At 42.5% G+C, this 15,443-nt stretch overlaps 2 protein-coding genes across 2 annotated transcripts; both read left to right on the forward strand.

Moving 5' to 3' along the window:
• The first annotated feature begins 138 nt into the window (after positions 1–138).
• LOC106588585 (biogenesis of lysosome-related organelles complex 1 subunit 4) lies at positions 139–4,585 on the forward strand. The gene is made up of 5 exons (XM_014177735.2): positions 139–519; positions 682–753; positions 1,645–1,746; positions 1,902–2,036; positions 3,888–4,585. The coding sequence occupies exons 1-5, from the start codon at positions 220–222 to the stop codon at positions 3,975–3,977; spliced, it is 699 nt and encodes a 232-aa protein (XP_014033210.1). The 5' UTR covers positions 139–219; the 3' UTR covers positions 3,978–4,585.
• A 698-nt stretch (positions 4,586–5,283) lies between these two features.
• LOC106588586 (nuclear transport factor 2) lies at positions 5,284–12,875 on the forward strand. The gene is made up of 5 exons (XM_014177736.2): positions 5,284–5,378; positions 5,796–5,916; positions 6,709–6,780; positions 6,881–6,979; positions 12,510–12,875. Exons 2-5 carry the CDS (start codon positions 5,818–5,820, stop codon positions 12,624–12,626), a joined length of 387 nt encoding a protein of 128 aa, XP_014033211.1. The 5' UTR covers positions 5,284–5,378; positions 5,796–5,817; the 3' UTR covers positions 12,627–12,875.
• Positions 12,876–15,443: the final 2,568 nt, after the last annotated feature.

Raw genomic sequence — 15,443 nt, forward strand, 5'->3', positions numbered from 1 at the left:
GTGTTTCTACACGTTTAATGGCGATTGAGTCATCAGATTTCAGTATTCAACTTCAGAGGAAATTAGTGAGAAAGAGCCCTGATTTAAAATAGCGCCTTTTCGCTTAGTTCTACTTGATCCTTGTGAGCCGCCATCAACAGATTCAACCACGTGACTTAATCAGCTGACAATCGTAACACGGTAGCTGAAAACAAAAATAAACAAAAGGGGGAAAAAAAGATGGAGCCTAGGATGGAAAATAGGGTAGATATTCTCTCCCCGCTGGAGGAGTCCAGTGCCGAGGTGAGTCGGGACAGTGGCATCGTGTCGCAGAGTGTGAGCAGTTTATCCATGTTGAGCGAGGCCCTAAGCAATGGTACCGTGTCGCAAAGCCCCAGCTTCGACGCAGCAGTGTTGCGGAGTCCGAGCTTCAACTCCGAGGAAAGAGACACGGACCCAGACCACAACGAGGAGGATGAGATACTGAGACACACTGCCCTCAGTTACTCCTCTTACATCAGAGATACTGCTGGAGACGAGGTTAGAATTAATCAACCTTTCCGATGGATGTCAAATATATCATCCTGTCTATGCTGGGAGGTGCAATAGCGCTAGCCAAAGCTAAGCTAGAACTGGATACGCGTGACAAGAGAAATGTCGCTTGACTGGTTATAACCATGTCCTGCTTTGTTTACCCCACAGATCCTGGGTTTGGAGAAAAGTCTGGAGGAAATGCTTACTAGGGTGGATGAATTTGTTGGAATGCTTGACATGGTACGTGCTCAGAGATCGGCAGTATTTGAAATATGTATTTCGTTTACTTGAGTAATTTGTATTACACAAGGCTGAACTGCACTCTATTGTATTTTTTAACAAGATACTTTCAGGAGCTGTAATTTTGTAATTTTGTATTTTCAAAATACTAAAATCCTTTTCTATACCATTTATTTTTTATAGCGGTTCGCAGTTTTGTGGGCCCCTCTCACCCTGCATTGGTATCAGAAGTCTGATGGCACTATGGTGTGATAAGAGAATCTGTGAAATCAGGGCTGTCCAACCCTGTTCCTGGAGAACTACCATCCTGTAGGTTTTCACTCCAACCCTAATCTAGCACACCCGATTGTAATAATTAGCTGGTTGATAAACTGAACCAGGTTAGTTACAACTGTGGTTGGAGCCAAAACATACAAGGTACCTCTCCAGGAACAGGGCTGGACACCCCTGTGCTAAATTAACTAAATATAATTGTATATGTAGAAATTGACATTTGCAAAGCATGCTGAGTATTATTGTAATGAGTTCTGACTGACACTTGGCCAATAATACCCAGTGTGCTTTGCAGTTCATTTTGGTATGTTCATTTTCATATTTACATTTCGGTCATTTAACAGACGCTTATCCAGAGTGACTAACAGTCAGTGCATTCAACTAATGTAGATAAACAACATATTACAATTAGAGCAAGTCAAATGTTTCTGTAACCGTTACTTACTGAGAATGTTGTTGCTGTTCGCGCCGACTACTTGGAAATGTATTTCTGTATTTTGTAGTTTGATACATAGTTTTTGATGGTATATTGCCATTTGTGCGCATCCCTATATGTGCTGCTCATGTCTTTGTCTGTGAAAGTGGGTGAGAAATGTAATTTTCTTCCTCTGGTTATAGATCCGCAACGACACATCGCAGATTGTCAACGAGAACCTACCTCAAATACACAGAAAGTCAGAAGAGATGAGGCAAATATACAGAAAGATTGACAAGTTGGATGTAAGTGTGATTTACTTAACGTTATTGTTAATGACCAGGATGATGTCATTGAAATCCTGACATGATCTGTGTACCAAATGGCACCCTATTCTCTATATTTGGGGCACAGATATGGTAGTTCTGTATCTGACCCTGTTCCCTGGTGTTGTGTCCAGGTGTTTGTGAAGATGGTGGGTGCCAATGTGAATGTCATGGAGGAGCATGTCACTCAGGCAGAGAAGGAACAAGGAACCCTGCCGGGCGCCTTCAGAAAGATCTTCCGTACCATTAGTGTCCCGAGCTTTCTAAATGTGAGGATTCAATCAATCAATGCACATCTCAGTCAACCATTAAGGCAATATCCATTTGGAATGTAAATGCTGTATTCCTATACTTAATCACTATTCCCCCTGAGCCAGTATCTCTATGTTTTTTATTTTATTTAACCTTTATTTAACTAGGCAAGTCAGTTAAGAACATATTCTTATTTACAGTGACGGCTTACCCTGGCCAAACCCTAATCCGGACCATGCTGGGCCAATTGTGCGCCGCCCTATGGGACTCCCAATCACGACCGGTTGTGATACAGCCTGGAATCGAACCAGGGTCTGTAGTGACGCCTCTAGCAAAGTCTTCTCTAACGCCCAAGAAGCTCCGACTCAAACTGTCATTCACCAGCTCTGCAAGCGTTAAGTCAAAATACGTTCGCTGATCACCAAATGTGGAGTTTCGCTGAGCAACTATCTTCATTTGCTCCCGTTACGGCCGGTATGTACTTCCAAAAAAAGCTATAAATAAAAATGTACAAGCATCTGAAAAAAGCCTACTTGGCACCTCCAATCACTCATTATTGCCACGCACAGGTCGGAAGTCTACAACAGCTCAAACATTGAAGGTGCCGAAGAGACATTTTTTTCAGTTTCTTACAAAAAATGTCCATAACGGGAGTACATCAAAATCAAATGTTATTTGTCACATGGGGGTGGCAGGTAGCCTAGTGGTTAGAGCGTTGGACTAGTAACCGAAAGGTTGCAAGATCGAATCCCCGAGCTGACAAGGTAAATATCTGTCGTTGTAAATAGTCCGGGTGGCCATTTGATTAATTGGGGGTAGAAGCTGTTAAGAAGCCTTTTGGACCTAGACTTGCGCTCTGGTACCACTTGCCGTGTGGTAGCAGAGAGAACAGTCGTTCACTAGGGTGGCTGGAGTCTTTGGCAATTTTTAGGGCCTTTCTCTGACACCGCCTGGCATTGAGGTCCTGGATGTCAGGAAGCTTGGCCCCAGTGCTGTACTGGGCAACTATCATCACAAAGATGGTTGCTCAGCAAAACTCCATATTCGGTGATCAACAAACGTATTTTGACATAACACTTGCAGAGCTGGTGAATGGGAGTTTGAATCAAATCTTTCTGGGCTTTATAGAAGTCTCTAACGCACAGATACTGGTTCATATCTCCCCCTAATTACAATATATCTTTTAAAATATTTGTTGAACTTTTTTCCCATTTTTCTACCCCAATTTCGTGATATCCAATTTGTAGTTAATCTTGTCCCATCGCTGCAATTCCCGTACGGACTCGGCAGAGGCGAAGGTCCTCCGTGCGTCCTCCGAAACACGACCCTGCCAAGCCGCACTGCTTCTTGACACACTGCTTGCTTAGCCCGGAAGCCAGCCGGACCAATGTGTCAGGGCACACCGTACAACTGGCAACTGAAGTCAGCGTGCATGCCCCTGGCCCGCCACAAGTAGTCGCTAGAGCGCGATGGGACAAAAACATCCCTGCCGGCCAAACCCTCCCCTAACCCGGACGATGCTGGCCCAATTGTGCGCCGCCTCATGGGTCTCCCAGTCGTCGTTGGCTGCGACACAGCCTGAGATCGAACCCGGGTGTGTAGTGATGCCTCTAGCACTGCAATGCAGTGCCTTAGACTGCTGCGCCACTCGGGAGGCCCCATAATTGCTTTTTTTAATTTTTATTATTGTTAAATGGTAGTTGTCCTGACCTATACATTGCTCTCAGTGGATGTATTTGTATTTTCAGAACTGCATTGTTAGTTAAGGGCTTGTAAGTAAGCATTTCACAGTAAGGTCTACAACTGTTGTATTCAGCGCATGTGACAACATTTTATTTTATTTAAATCCATAACTTTTGTCTCTGCAGAAACCAGCCAGCCCCAGAAGGCAGCAGCATCAGGAGCTTCCCCCAGTGTTGAGAACAGATGATTATTTCACCCCACACCCAGGACACTGAAAGTTTGTCTCAAATGGCACCCTATTCCTTACATATTGTATTACCCATTGTTTTCTGGTCATCAATAGTGCACTATATAGGGAATAAGGTGCCATTTTAGGAGGCTACTTGAAACAGATACCTGCAGCTGCCACACATCACACATGCAATGGTCAGCCTGACTCCTCTAGGTCAGGTGACCTCAGTCTGCATGGCTGTCTTGACTGGACCAGAACCATAGATGGATACGGCTCTGGACCTGACTACAGACAATAATACTAGTGTCCTCTGGACTGGAGGATCTGACAGTACAACAGTTTCAACAAGCAATATAGTGTTGGCTCTCTCTCACTATCAAGTGGCTGTGAAGACGCTGAAGAAATCAGACTGGATGCGGACACCTGAAAAAGGAAAATTGTGTTATTGATCTAAAGACTTTTCTTCTTCAAGACTCTGTTTTTCAAGTGCCTCTGAGTGTTTCCCTTTATTTTATTGCGTGATCACCTGTTTAATTAAATTGCTATAAGGAAAATGTTATTAATCATCACACTTGTACTCTCACCAATAGTATGATTTGAAGTATATGATGTTCAAGCTTGAGTAAACCATAACATGACGTTTTTATAATGCTATTGTTTCCTGTTTGTATGGCCTAATACTGGAGTGGAATTGGCACTTTGTAATTCTCAACACACTGCACCAAGCAACATTTATTTGTTGAACATATTTTGTCATAGTTGTATGTTATTTGATACTTTTGTCACTATTGACTTTATTAGTAAACCCTCATCTGGAAAGATGTTATTGAGTTTCACACCACCACAGATATCAAAATATATCAGAGGAATACACAGCTAGCTGCTACATAAAGCACTTGTTGAAAACTAAACTATTTTATGTCACTTTCTCTTGGCTACAAAGAGCTCATGTGTAAAATAACAAATTAACTAAATAAGAATTTGTTCTTAACTGACTTGCCTAGTTAAATAAAGGCTAAATTAAAAAAATCTGATTCTCAATGCTATACAAAAGTATACATTGTCATATCCATTAACTCACAGTTGTCCATGTAGGAATTTGTTCTTAACTGACTTGCCTGGTTAAATAAAAAAGATTCTCAATGTTATAGAAAAGTATACATTTTCATTAAACGTAACATATAATATACATTTCATTATCAATGGGCTGAATATAATTGAGCTACCAAGGTTGGTTGCACTTTGGCATTTCTCCCATATCATTTTGATGGAAACGCCCATTTGGATGCCATTCACGCTGGTAGGTACCCGTCAATCAAACCGAAGAGCGCATCTATTGGTTGTTTAGCCCCAGTATATGACAACACAAGTTTTTTTTCTCTGGACGAAGCGGGAGAGACCTGTTGTGCATCCACATTGGATTACTAGCTAGTTGCATATTAAGGTAAGTTTCATATTAAGTTTTAAACAACCATTCAACATGTAGTTTATAGGGGAAATAATTATTTGCAACACAAAGTAAAAGTTAAACTGTATTTTTCTGAGTGGAATGATGTTCTGACATTAAACTAGTTAGTTCGCGAGCTAGCTTGCTACTGTATATAACTAGTTCGCTATGTAACGCAGTATTCATTCCGTTAACTGACGTTAGCTAGTGTTTCCAGTTTTGAGATCTAGATAGCCATTCTCGTGCTCATGTTCTCTTGATAAGTGGATAAGTACATGATGACAAACTGTGAAGTTTTATCCTTTCCATTCATTGCAATTCCAATAATTCAGAATGATTCTGCAACACGTGGAATGTGCTCATCAGGGATGCGCTGTTGGCTACGTCATATTCAAGTCGCTTTTTCCTCTCCAGATTCCAACCTGCACTTTGAATCATGGCAAGCAAACCGGTGTGGGAGCAGATAGGTGCAGGATTTGTGCAACATTATTACCAACAGTTTGATTCTGATAGAACCAAACTCGCTGATCTCTATGTGAGTATTTACATTTCAACACAGTTAGAGATGTGTAATGGTGTTTCATGGACCAACCTTGTCATCTGGAAACCTGGGGTGACTTCTCCTCTCTTCATTTCTTGCCTCCTTCACCTGGACTCTCTCTTTCAAATAACCCTACAGTTTTCAGCTTTTAGCTTCGCTCATGTGAACCACAATCCCAACGCTGTGTTTTAACGTTTAGAAACGTCAACCATTGCTTACAATATGGCTTTCGAAACATATGGCCGGTAAGCTCATTTCATCATCGAGAAATAATCCTTAAAATAAAAAGGATACACTTACTGTTGCAATTTTGCAAGATCCATACAGCTATGGGTACCGCAAGCGATGCGTGTTAATGTTCAGATTGAGTGTTAAGACTTAACAACTCCCCTGTACAGAAGACGCCTTCGTACAATGACTTATGTGTAATGGATTGGAATTGAGTCGTGTTCAAGGGCTATCCTCCAAAGTGCTTTGAGAAAGTGGCATGAATGGAGAGGATAGAAGAGTCGAGGAAAGACTTTTGAGATGGACCCCTGGGGTGTATTCATTGGTCAGATTCCGTTGCAAAACGTTTGGGTTGGTAACCGTTTACTCCAAGCGGAAAACATTTTACACCACGAAAACAAGAATTTCTATTGGTCAAATTCAGGTAGGTCCCTCCCATTCTGCAAAGCGTCTTGCAACGGAATCTGACTAATGAATACACAGCTGCTCATGTTGTTCAGTGTGTAACTGATGTGAGATCTCACTGTCTTAATAAATTATTAATGTTTGTGTGTCCAGACTGATGCGTCATGTTTAACATGGGAAGGAGTTGGTTTCCAGGGGCATAAAGCCATTATGGAGAAGATCACTGTAAGTGACGTCTTCATTTAAACTTCAAAGTAATTATAATGTATAGCCTAAGTATTTTAACATGGTACAGACATAAGACCTCTTCTCTCCCTTACTGCAGAGCTTACCGTTCCAGTCAATTCAGCACAGCATCACCGCACAGGACCACCAGCCCACGCCAGACAGCTGTGTAATGAGCATGGTGATGGGACAGCTCAAGGTAGGTCATTTCAAAAGTAGTGGACGCACGTTGGGTGACTTGCTGGTGTAACAGGGAGATCATACCAGAAACTCACCCACAGCTTGAGGTGGCGCCAGTGATTTGCATCCTTTTCAGTGGCACAACTGGTGTATATATTGTCAAGTTGGCAGTCACGTGTGTTAACTATTTGTGAAGCAGAGGATTGTAGTCAAACCAAGTCAGAGGCGAGTTGAGAGAAAAAGCTAAGCTAACACAGTGACCCGGGTTACAGTGGTGCCGTGACCCGGATTCACAGTTAAGCTTAGATCAACGGATGGGGTCACTAGTGCAAGTTTAGAGGGGCGAGAGTAACTGAGTGACATCGAACCACAAACTCACCAACTGCTTGAAATGACCCTACTTTAAGCCCAGTCAAAGGCAAGTTGAGGGAGGGAATGAAGCTGCTAAGCTAGCATAGTGACGCCGGTGAACCTGGGTACAAAAAATGTCATGAAATAAAGATGGATATCTGCACACTTGGGCTGAAACGTTGCACAATAAATTGCAGGAACATTCATCAGTGTCTTTATTTCACCGCTGAACATGGAAGGAGCTGCTCCTGTTTTCATTTTAATAGAACCTAAAGACACTTGTTGAGCTTAACTGTAATCAATTTTAAAATCAAATCTTCTTATTGTGGTTAATTTCTACTGTATGTAATGATTAGGGTTGCACATCTTGGGGAATATTCAGAGGTGGAAACTTTCTGTGGAATATGGGAATTAACGGAAATATATGCAAATTAATCATTAATACCATTTAAATGTAGATGTTTTTTTTGCATTGGATATTTACCATGTCATATGGAGAGACACATTTTTACCTTAAGTAGACATACTTGCAAATGATTAAATCCTTCCAATAGAAATAAACAATTTAGTTACGAATTTAACTTGAATTAAATGAGTTGACTCTTCACATGGGAGGATTTCCCTGAACGAGAAAAGGAATATTGAATGATCCTCAATGATCCATCACATCTCCCAAAAACATTTTCAACATAAATCTGTAAAATGGTAGTCTAGAAACTAAAGCTTTGGTTGTCTTCCTCTCAAGCTTCCATGAGTTCTCTCTGGACCTCCTCAATGTCGATCTCTTGAACATCAGACTCTGAGGCCTCATCTTCACTGTCACTTTCCAACCTTGTTGAGAATGGCTCGTTGTCAGGCTCAAAAAGCCTCAAATTTGCCCGGATGGCCACCAATTTTTCAACCCTTGTATTGTTCAGCCTGTTGCGTGCTTTGGTGTGTGTGTGTGTGCTCCCAAACAAGGACCAGTTGCGCTCTGAGGTGGCTGATGTTGGTGGGATTTGGAGGATGATGGAGGCAACGGGAAAGAGTCTCAGATCCACAAAGTTCCTTCCACCACGTGGCTGATGAGATATGTTGGCATGACTGCCATATTGCATCTCCATCCCAAAGCCCTTGCTTGGAAGTGTACTTCAGTGGTCGGCAACTTACCGATCACTGTACCTGTACACAGCCAAACTGTAAATAGCACACCCGACTACCTTATCCCCATATGCTTACTGATCCTCTCTCTTTTGCACCCAGTATATCTACTTGCCCATCATCATCTGCACATCTATCAGTCCAGTGTTAATGCTAAATTGTAATTACACTGCTCAAAAAAATAAAGGGAACACTTAAACAACACAATGTAACTCCAAGTCAATCACACTTCTGTGAAATCAAACTGTCCACTTAGGAAGCAACACTGATTGACAATAAATTTCACATGCTGTTGTGCAAATGGAATAGACAACAGGTGGAAATTATAGGCAATTAGCAAGACACCCCCAATAAAGGAGTGGTTCTGCAGGTGGTGACCACAGACCACTTCTCAGTTCCTATGCTTCCTGGCTGATGTTTTGGTCACTTTTGAATGCTGGCGGTGCTTTCACTCTAGTGGTAGCATGAGACGAAGTCTACAACCCACACAAGTGGCTCAGGTAGTGCAGCTCATCCAGGATGGCACATCAATGCGAGCTGTGGCAAGAAGGTTTGCTGTGTGTGTCAGCGTATTGTCCAGAGCATGGAAGCGCTACCAGGAGACAGGCCAGTACATCAGGAGACGTGGAGGAGGCCGTAGGACGGCAACAACCCAGCAGCAGGACCGCTACCTCCGCCTTTGTGCAAGGAGGAGCAGGAGGAGCACTGCCAGAGCCCTGCAAAATGACCTCCAGCAGGCCACAAATGTGCATGTGTCTGCTCAAACGGTCAGAAACAGACTCCATGAGGGTGGTATGAGGGCCTGACGTCCACAGGTGGGGGTTGTGCTTACAGCCCAACACCGTGCAGGACGTTTGGCATTTGCCAGAGAACACCAAGATTGGCAAATTCGCCACTGGCGCCCTGTGCTCTTCACAGATGAAAGCAGGTTCACACTGAGCACGTGACAGACGTGACAGAGTCTGGAGACGCCGTGGAGAACGTTCTGCTGCCTGCAACATCCTCCAGCATGACCGGTTTGGGGGTGGTTCAGTCATGGTGTGGGCTGGCATTTCTTTGGGGGGCCGCACAGCCCTCCATGTGCTCGCCAGAGGTAGCCTGACTACCATTAGGTACCGAGATGAGATCCTCAGACCCCTTGTGAGACCATATGCTGGTGCGGTTGGCTCTGGGTTCCTCCTAATGCAAGACCATGCTAGACCTCATGTGGCTGGAGTGTGTCAGCAGTTCCTGCAAGAGGAAAGCATTGATGCTATGGACTGGCCCGCCCGTTCCCCAGACCTGAGTCCAATTGAGCACATCTGGGACATCATGTCTCGCTCCATCCACCAACGCCACGTTGCACCACAGACTGTCCAGGAGTTGGCGGATGCTTTAGTCCAGATCTGTGAGGAGATCCCTCAGGAGACCATCCGCCACCTCATCAGGAGCATGCCCAGGCGTTGTAGGGAGGTCATACAGGCACGTGGAGGCCACACACACTACTGAGCCTCATTTTGACTTGTTTTAAGGACATTACATCAAAGTTGGATCAGCCTGTAGTGTGGTTTTCCACTTTAATTTTGAGTGTGACTCCAAATCCAGACCTCCATGGGTTGATAAATTGGATTTCCATTGATTATTTTTGTGATTTTGTTGTCAGCACATTCAACTATGTAAAGAAAAAAGTATTTAATAAGATTATTTCATTTATTCAGATCTAGGATGTGTTATTTTAGTGTTCCCTTTATTTTTTTGAGCAGTGTATTTTGCCTCCATGGCCTGTTTATTGCCTTACCTCCCTACTCTTCTACATTTGCACACAGTGTACATAGATTTTTCTATTGTGTTATTGACTGAATGTTTGTTTATGTGTAACTTTGTTGTTTTTGTCGCACTGCTTTGCTTTATCTTGGTCAGGTTGCAGATGTAAATGAGAACTTGTTCTCAACTGGCCTACCTGGTTAAATAAAGGTGAAATAAAAACTTTGCCAGACTGCCAAGAACCTTGCCCTCCATCCAGGCCAAGGTGGCGAGACACGGTAGTAATGACACCATAGGCCTTGTTGATCTCTGCACCAGACAGGATGATCTTGCCAGCATACCAACATGTACGCTGCGGTGTGTATTGGCTTCAGGCAGAAGTCTTCATGCTTTTTGATGTATTTCAGAACTGCAGATTTCTCTGCTTGGAGCAACAGTGAAGAGGGCAAGACAGTACGGATTTCTTCTCCTACATCTGCAAGCAGCGTCTAAACATCAGACAGGGTGGCATTGTCTCCCTCAATCAGTGCAATGGCTACTGCTATAGGTTTCAGGCTGCTTACCACTCTCTCCCAAAATGCATCATCCAGGAGGATCCTCTTGTTGGGCTGTTCATATCGGCAGACTGTGATATGGCCAATTGTTGGGGACTCTTCCCCCTCCAGGAGACTGTCAAACATGATGACAACACCACCCCAACGGGTGTTGCAGGGCAATTTCAATGTGTTGCTCTTATTCTTCACACTTTGCTTGATGAGGTAGATTGCTGCCATAACTTGATGACCCTTCACATACCTGACCATTTCCTTGGCTCTCTTGTAGAGTGTATGCATTGTTTTCAGTGCCATGATGTCCCTGTGGAGCAGATTCAATATATGAGCAGCACAGCCAATGGGTGTGATGTGAGAGTAGGACTCCTGCACTTTAGACCAAGCAGCCTTCATGTTCGCAGCATCATTGATGACTGCCTTCAGCTCATCTGCAATGTAGAGACTGCTGTGTCTGTGCTCTTGTAGAATACTGGTTGAGGGGTGGAGATGATTTGGTTAATTATTCCTTGCCCACGAATATTCGACCACCCATCAGAGATGATTGCAATACAGTCTGCTTTCTCTATGATTTGCTTGACCTTCACTTGAACTCTTGAATTCTGCATCCAGCAAATGAGTAGATAAAGCATGTCTGGTTGGAGGGGTGTATGCTGGGTAAAAAAACATTCAGAAATCTCTTCCAATACCTTATTGCCTGTGAGCATCAGAGGTGAACCAGCTGCATACACAGCTCGAGCAAGACATTCATCAGCATTTCTCTGACTACGTTCCTCCAGTGAGTCAAAAAAACTTTGATTCCAGGAGGACCATGAGCTGTTGCTATTGATAAGGTGTCTGATTCATCATTTTCACCTCGAACAGAAGTAGAGGGACTTTTGTCAGAGTTTGCTTGTTGTGAGCGCTGAGGGAACTTTATGCACTTGGCCAGATGATTCTGCATCTTTGTCAAGTTCTTCACATATGATTTGGCACAGTATTTGCTAATGTACACAGCTTTTCCTTCTATATGAGCTGTAGTGAAATGTCTCCACACATCAGATAGTACCAATGGCATTTTCCTGTAAAGAATAGTTTAAAAAACACACACAATTCCATGTACAGATAAATAGTTAAGGAAATTAAACAACTCCTTTGTAAGATTAGTTTTAAAATGAAACATGTATGGAAACAGGTGAATTAACACTCCTCAGTTAGCAGGCTCAAGCGAGCTAAAACCCACATGGCAGCAAAAACTACTAGCAGAAATTGTTAACAAGTTAGAAATGATTTAAACACACTTTGCTGTAGGCTACTATTTACTAGTTAACAAAAAAATCATGTATGTCATAAAATATATTCATCCCACCCAGTATTGTAATCAAAACTTACCAGAAAGCATGTAGTCTTTGGCTCAGACAGTGTAGCACTGTGGACTCAATAGCATCTCATTAGTGTGCAAGATCTTGAGAATCAGCTGCACATGTGATGGAAGAATGCACTGTGCATGCAGAGGGTTGCAGTTCCATTGTATTTGGGACAGTTTAACCAAAATATGCTACAAGACCTAGAATTGCCTTACATGTATACCACAAAAGGTTTACTGTTATAAGCTAACTTTTTGATGAATGTAAGCCAAATTCCCGGTCTTAACTTCACATGGAAAATTTCCTGAACATTTGCAGAAATGTTCCAGAAAGTTTCAGACCCTTTGCAACCCTAATAATGATAGATGAGCGTTGTCCTCTACAAATATAGTTTACTCATCTGTTCTCTTTTCTTTAAAAGGCTGACACGGACCAGGTGATGGGTTTTCAACAAACGTTCCTGCTGAAGAACGTGGACAACAAATGGATCTGTACAAATGACATGTTCAGATTGGCACTACATAATTTTGGAGCATAGGAGGAAATAGAAGGATCACGTACCTTCCAGAGTTAGCTTTTTATATTACTTTTGAACTTTACATGTGTGTGTGAGAGAATGATTGTCAGATTCTTGTCTTCAATAAACTCATTAACCAGTTATTCTGTATTAGGAGGAAATTGAGACAAATGTGTTCTGGACAGTTAACTGCATACTGTTACAGTGACTTGTGATGTCCGGACATGGTGCATAGGAATACAACATAATAAATTCATTCCCAAATACGAATTGCCTTATTCTGTTATCATTCAAACTATACCTATTAGTTCCCAATATTGGATAACATTTCATCCATACATGCCTTGTTATTAGGAAATGGCACCCTATAAAACGCTCAAACTCAACTTTGGACCTCGACGCGAGTTCCACTTCATTTTTTCATTGTTCCTTTATAATCAGCGACTGATGTAGACCTGGGACACCAGGCATGAGTAATTCAGGTAGAACAGAAAACCAGGAGGCTCTGGGCCTCGTAGGGTAAGAGTCGAGTATCCCTGCTATAAAGTATAGGGTGCCATTTCAGATGCAGTTTAACTAGGAAAGATCTCAATTGGATACTCCTCGCGTCCTCTCATCTCAAAACCAATTAGATGAGAAAGCCAGAGGTCCCTCCCCTCTGACCTCCAATGGGTTGAGAAGGAGACTAGTAGAGGATGTGAGGATTATGCAATTGATCTTCCCATAGTCTCCTGCAAAGGTATAAACTGCCTCCTACATGCAGCCCATACACAGCCCATCTGTAAATAGCCCAACCAACTACCTACCTCATCCCCATATTTGTTTTGGTTTTTCTGCTCTTTTGCACACCAGTATACCTACTTGCACATCCTCATCTGCACATATCTCTCCAGTGTAAATTGCTAAATTATAATTACCTCGCCACTATTGGCCTATTTATTGCCTTACCTCCTTACTTCATTTGCGCACACTGTATACAGATTTTTCTATTGTGTTATTGACTACGATTGTTTATCCCATGTGTAACTCTGTGCTGTTTTTGTCGCACTGCTTTGCTTTATCTTGGCCAGGTCGCAGTTGTAAATGAGAACTTGTTCTCAACTGGCCTACCTGGTTAAATAAAGGTGAAATAAAAAAATACCAAAAATAAAAAAATGTAACTAGGCAAGTCGGTTAAGAACGAATTCTTACAATGACTGCCTACCCCGGCCAAACTTGGACGACGCTGGGCCAATTGTGCGCCACCCTATGGTACTCCCAATCACGGCCGGATGTGATACAGCCTGGATTCAAACCAGGGACTGTAGTGACGCCTCTTGCACTGAGATGCAGTGCCTTAGACCGCTGCGCCACTCGGGTTTGATGCTGATCATGTGAAGCACATGCTCAAATGAAGGCTAGCCAGCTTCATCCTCACTGTTTTCAGTTTCCTTTTTGTGTTATGAAGATCCCTTGACCCACAACCTTATACACTTTTATAGTAATGCATGTCAACCATCATGTAAACTCCTATAAGTTGACCAGGCTATGCGTATGTTGTCCTGCAACGCAAAACAAATGTCTGCTTCTGAAATGGCACCGTATATACCTCCTATATGGTGCAATATTTTTGACCAGGGCAAGTAGTGTCCTATATAGGGAATTAGGGTGCCATTTCAGATGCAGTCAAGCAAATTATGACGGCAGGCTCTAGCTTAAGACCAAGACATAGGCCCAGATGACCTATTGACCCTGGTAGTAAATGCAACCCAGACACCAAATCCTCTGACAGGAAGATGAGCAAAACTTTGTGAATGCATTCTGCTACAGTACTTAGTTTGTCACTTCTGAAACAATATACACCAGGGGTGTCCAACTCATTCCGCGGAGGGCCTAGTGTCTTAGGATTTTAGTTGTTTCCTTTCAATTAAGACCTAGACAACCAGGTGAGAGGAGTTCCTCACCTGGTCATCAATCAAGTACAAGGGAGAAGCGAAAACCCGCAGACACTCGGCCCACCGTGGAATGAGTTTGACACAATGTACACTGTCATCTCGCTACCTTGACTGGCCCCTTGTTCACATATGACGCATATTGAGTAATTTCACACTCAAGGCCATTGTGCTGAGTATTGCTCTTGAAAATACATTTCCATCATGAGGAGTACAATAATACGTAAAGAATGCTGAGTTTTTATTTGAGGAGATAACAGTAGCCTGTAACAATTTTGGGCTAGGTCAGCAATATTAGTGTTGGCCTCCAGGGGGCGATCACAGTTGGCCAGAAGTTATTTATTTTCAACTGAAGATGGCGATTTGAAGAGACATTGTGGCTATGCAACTGTTGACAATAGAACCCTGACTATAAGAGTGAAAGTTGAGGAAAGTTCAACTTTACAAAATGTATCAGCAACATGTTAACCAATTGGGTTGAAGTGTTTAAATATGTTTGATTTGTGCAAATGAAAGGCCTATGCGCAAAAATAGTTGATAAGGTTGTTTTAAGGGCCTTCAAGAGATGGTCGCCTAGTGACTGGCGAGTGACTATGGCGCTAGGGCACCAATCAAGACATTTACAAGCATATATGATGAACCAATTAACAATTTGTAAATCTGTGTTTATGTCTCGTTACCAAATATAGTTTTACAGAATGGTGGTGATTGAATAGCTTTACATGGCGAGCCAAATTTCACTGGGGCTAGAACTTTGGATTTATCATTTTTTGCGTAACATACAAAATATAACCATAATAAGAAAATTATTGTTATTCTTGATTTTTACCTTTCAAATACCATTGCAATTTTATTTTAGACAACACACATTACTTCATTCTAATAAATATAGCTATGTACTCACGTT

The sequence above is a fragment of the Salmo salar genome, chromosome ssa27, assembly GCF_905237065.1.
Source record: "Salmo salar chromosome ssa27, Ssal_v3.1, whole genome shotgun sequence".
In the NCBI taxonomy this organism is placed as follows: domain Eukaryota; kingdom Metazoa; phylum Chordata; class Actinopteri; order Salmoniformes; family Salmonidae; genus Salmo; species Salmo salar.

Coding starts and splice junctions, on each gene's coding strand:
- LOC106588585 (XM_014177735.2), top strand. CDS start 220: ATGGAGCCTAGGATGGAAAATAGGGTAGATATTCTCTCCCCGCTGGAG. Junction 1,747..1,901: donor GAAAGATTGACAAGTTGGAT/GTAAGTGTGATT, acceptor TGTTGTGTCCAG/GTGTTTGTGAAGATGGTGGG. Junction 2,037..3,887: donor GTGTCCCGAGCTTTCTAAAT/GTGAGGATTCAA, acceptor TTGTCTCTGCAG/AAACCAGCCAGCCCCAGAAG.
- LOC106588586 (XM_014177736.2), top strand. CDS start 5,818: ATGGCAAGCAAACCGGTGTGGGAGCAGATAGGTGCAGGATTTGTGCAA. Junction 6,781..6,880: donor CCATTATGGAGAAGATCACT/GTAAGTGACGTC, acceptor CCCTTACTGCAG/AGCTTACCGTTCCAGTCAAT. Junction 6,980..12,509: donor TGGTGATGGGACAGCTCAAG/GTAGGTCATTTC, acceptor TTTCTTTAAAAG/GCTGACACGGACCAGGTGAT.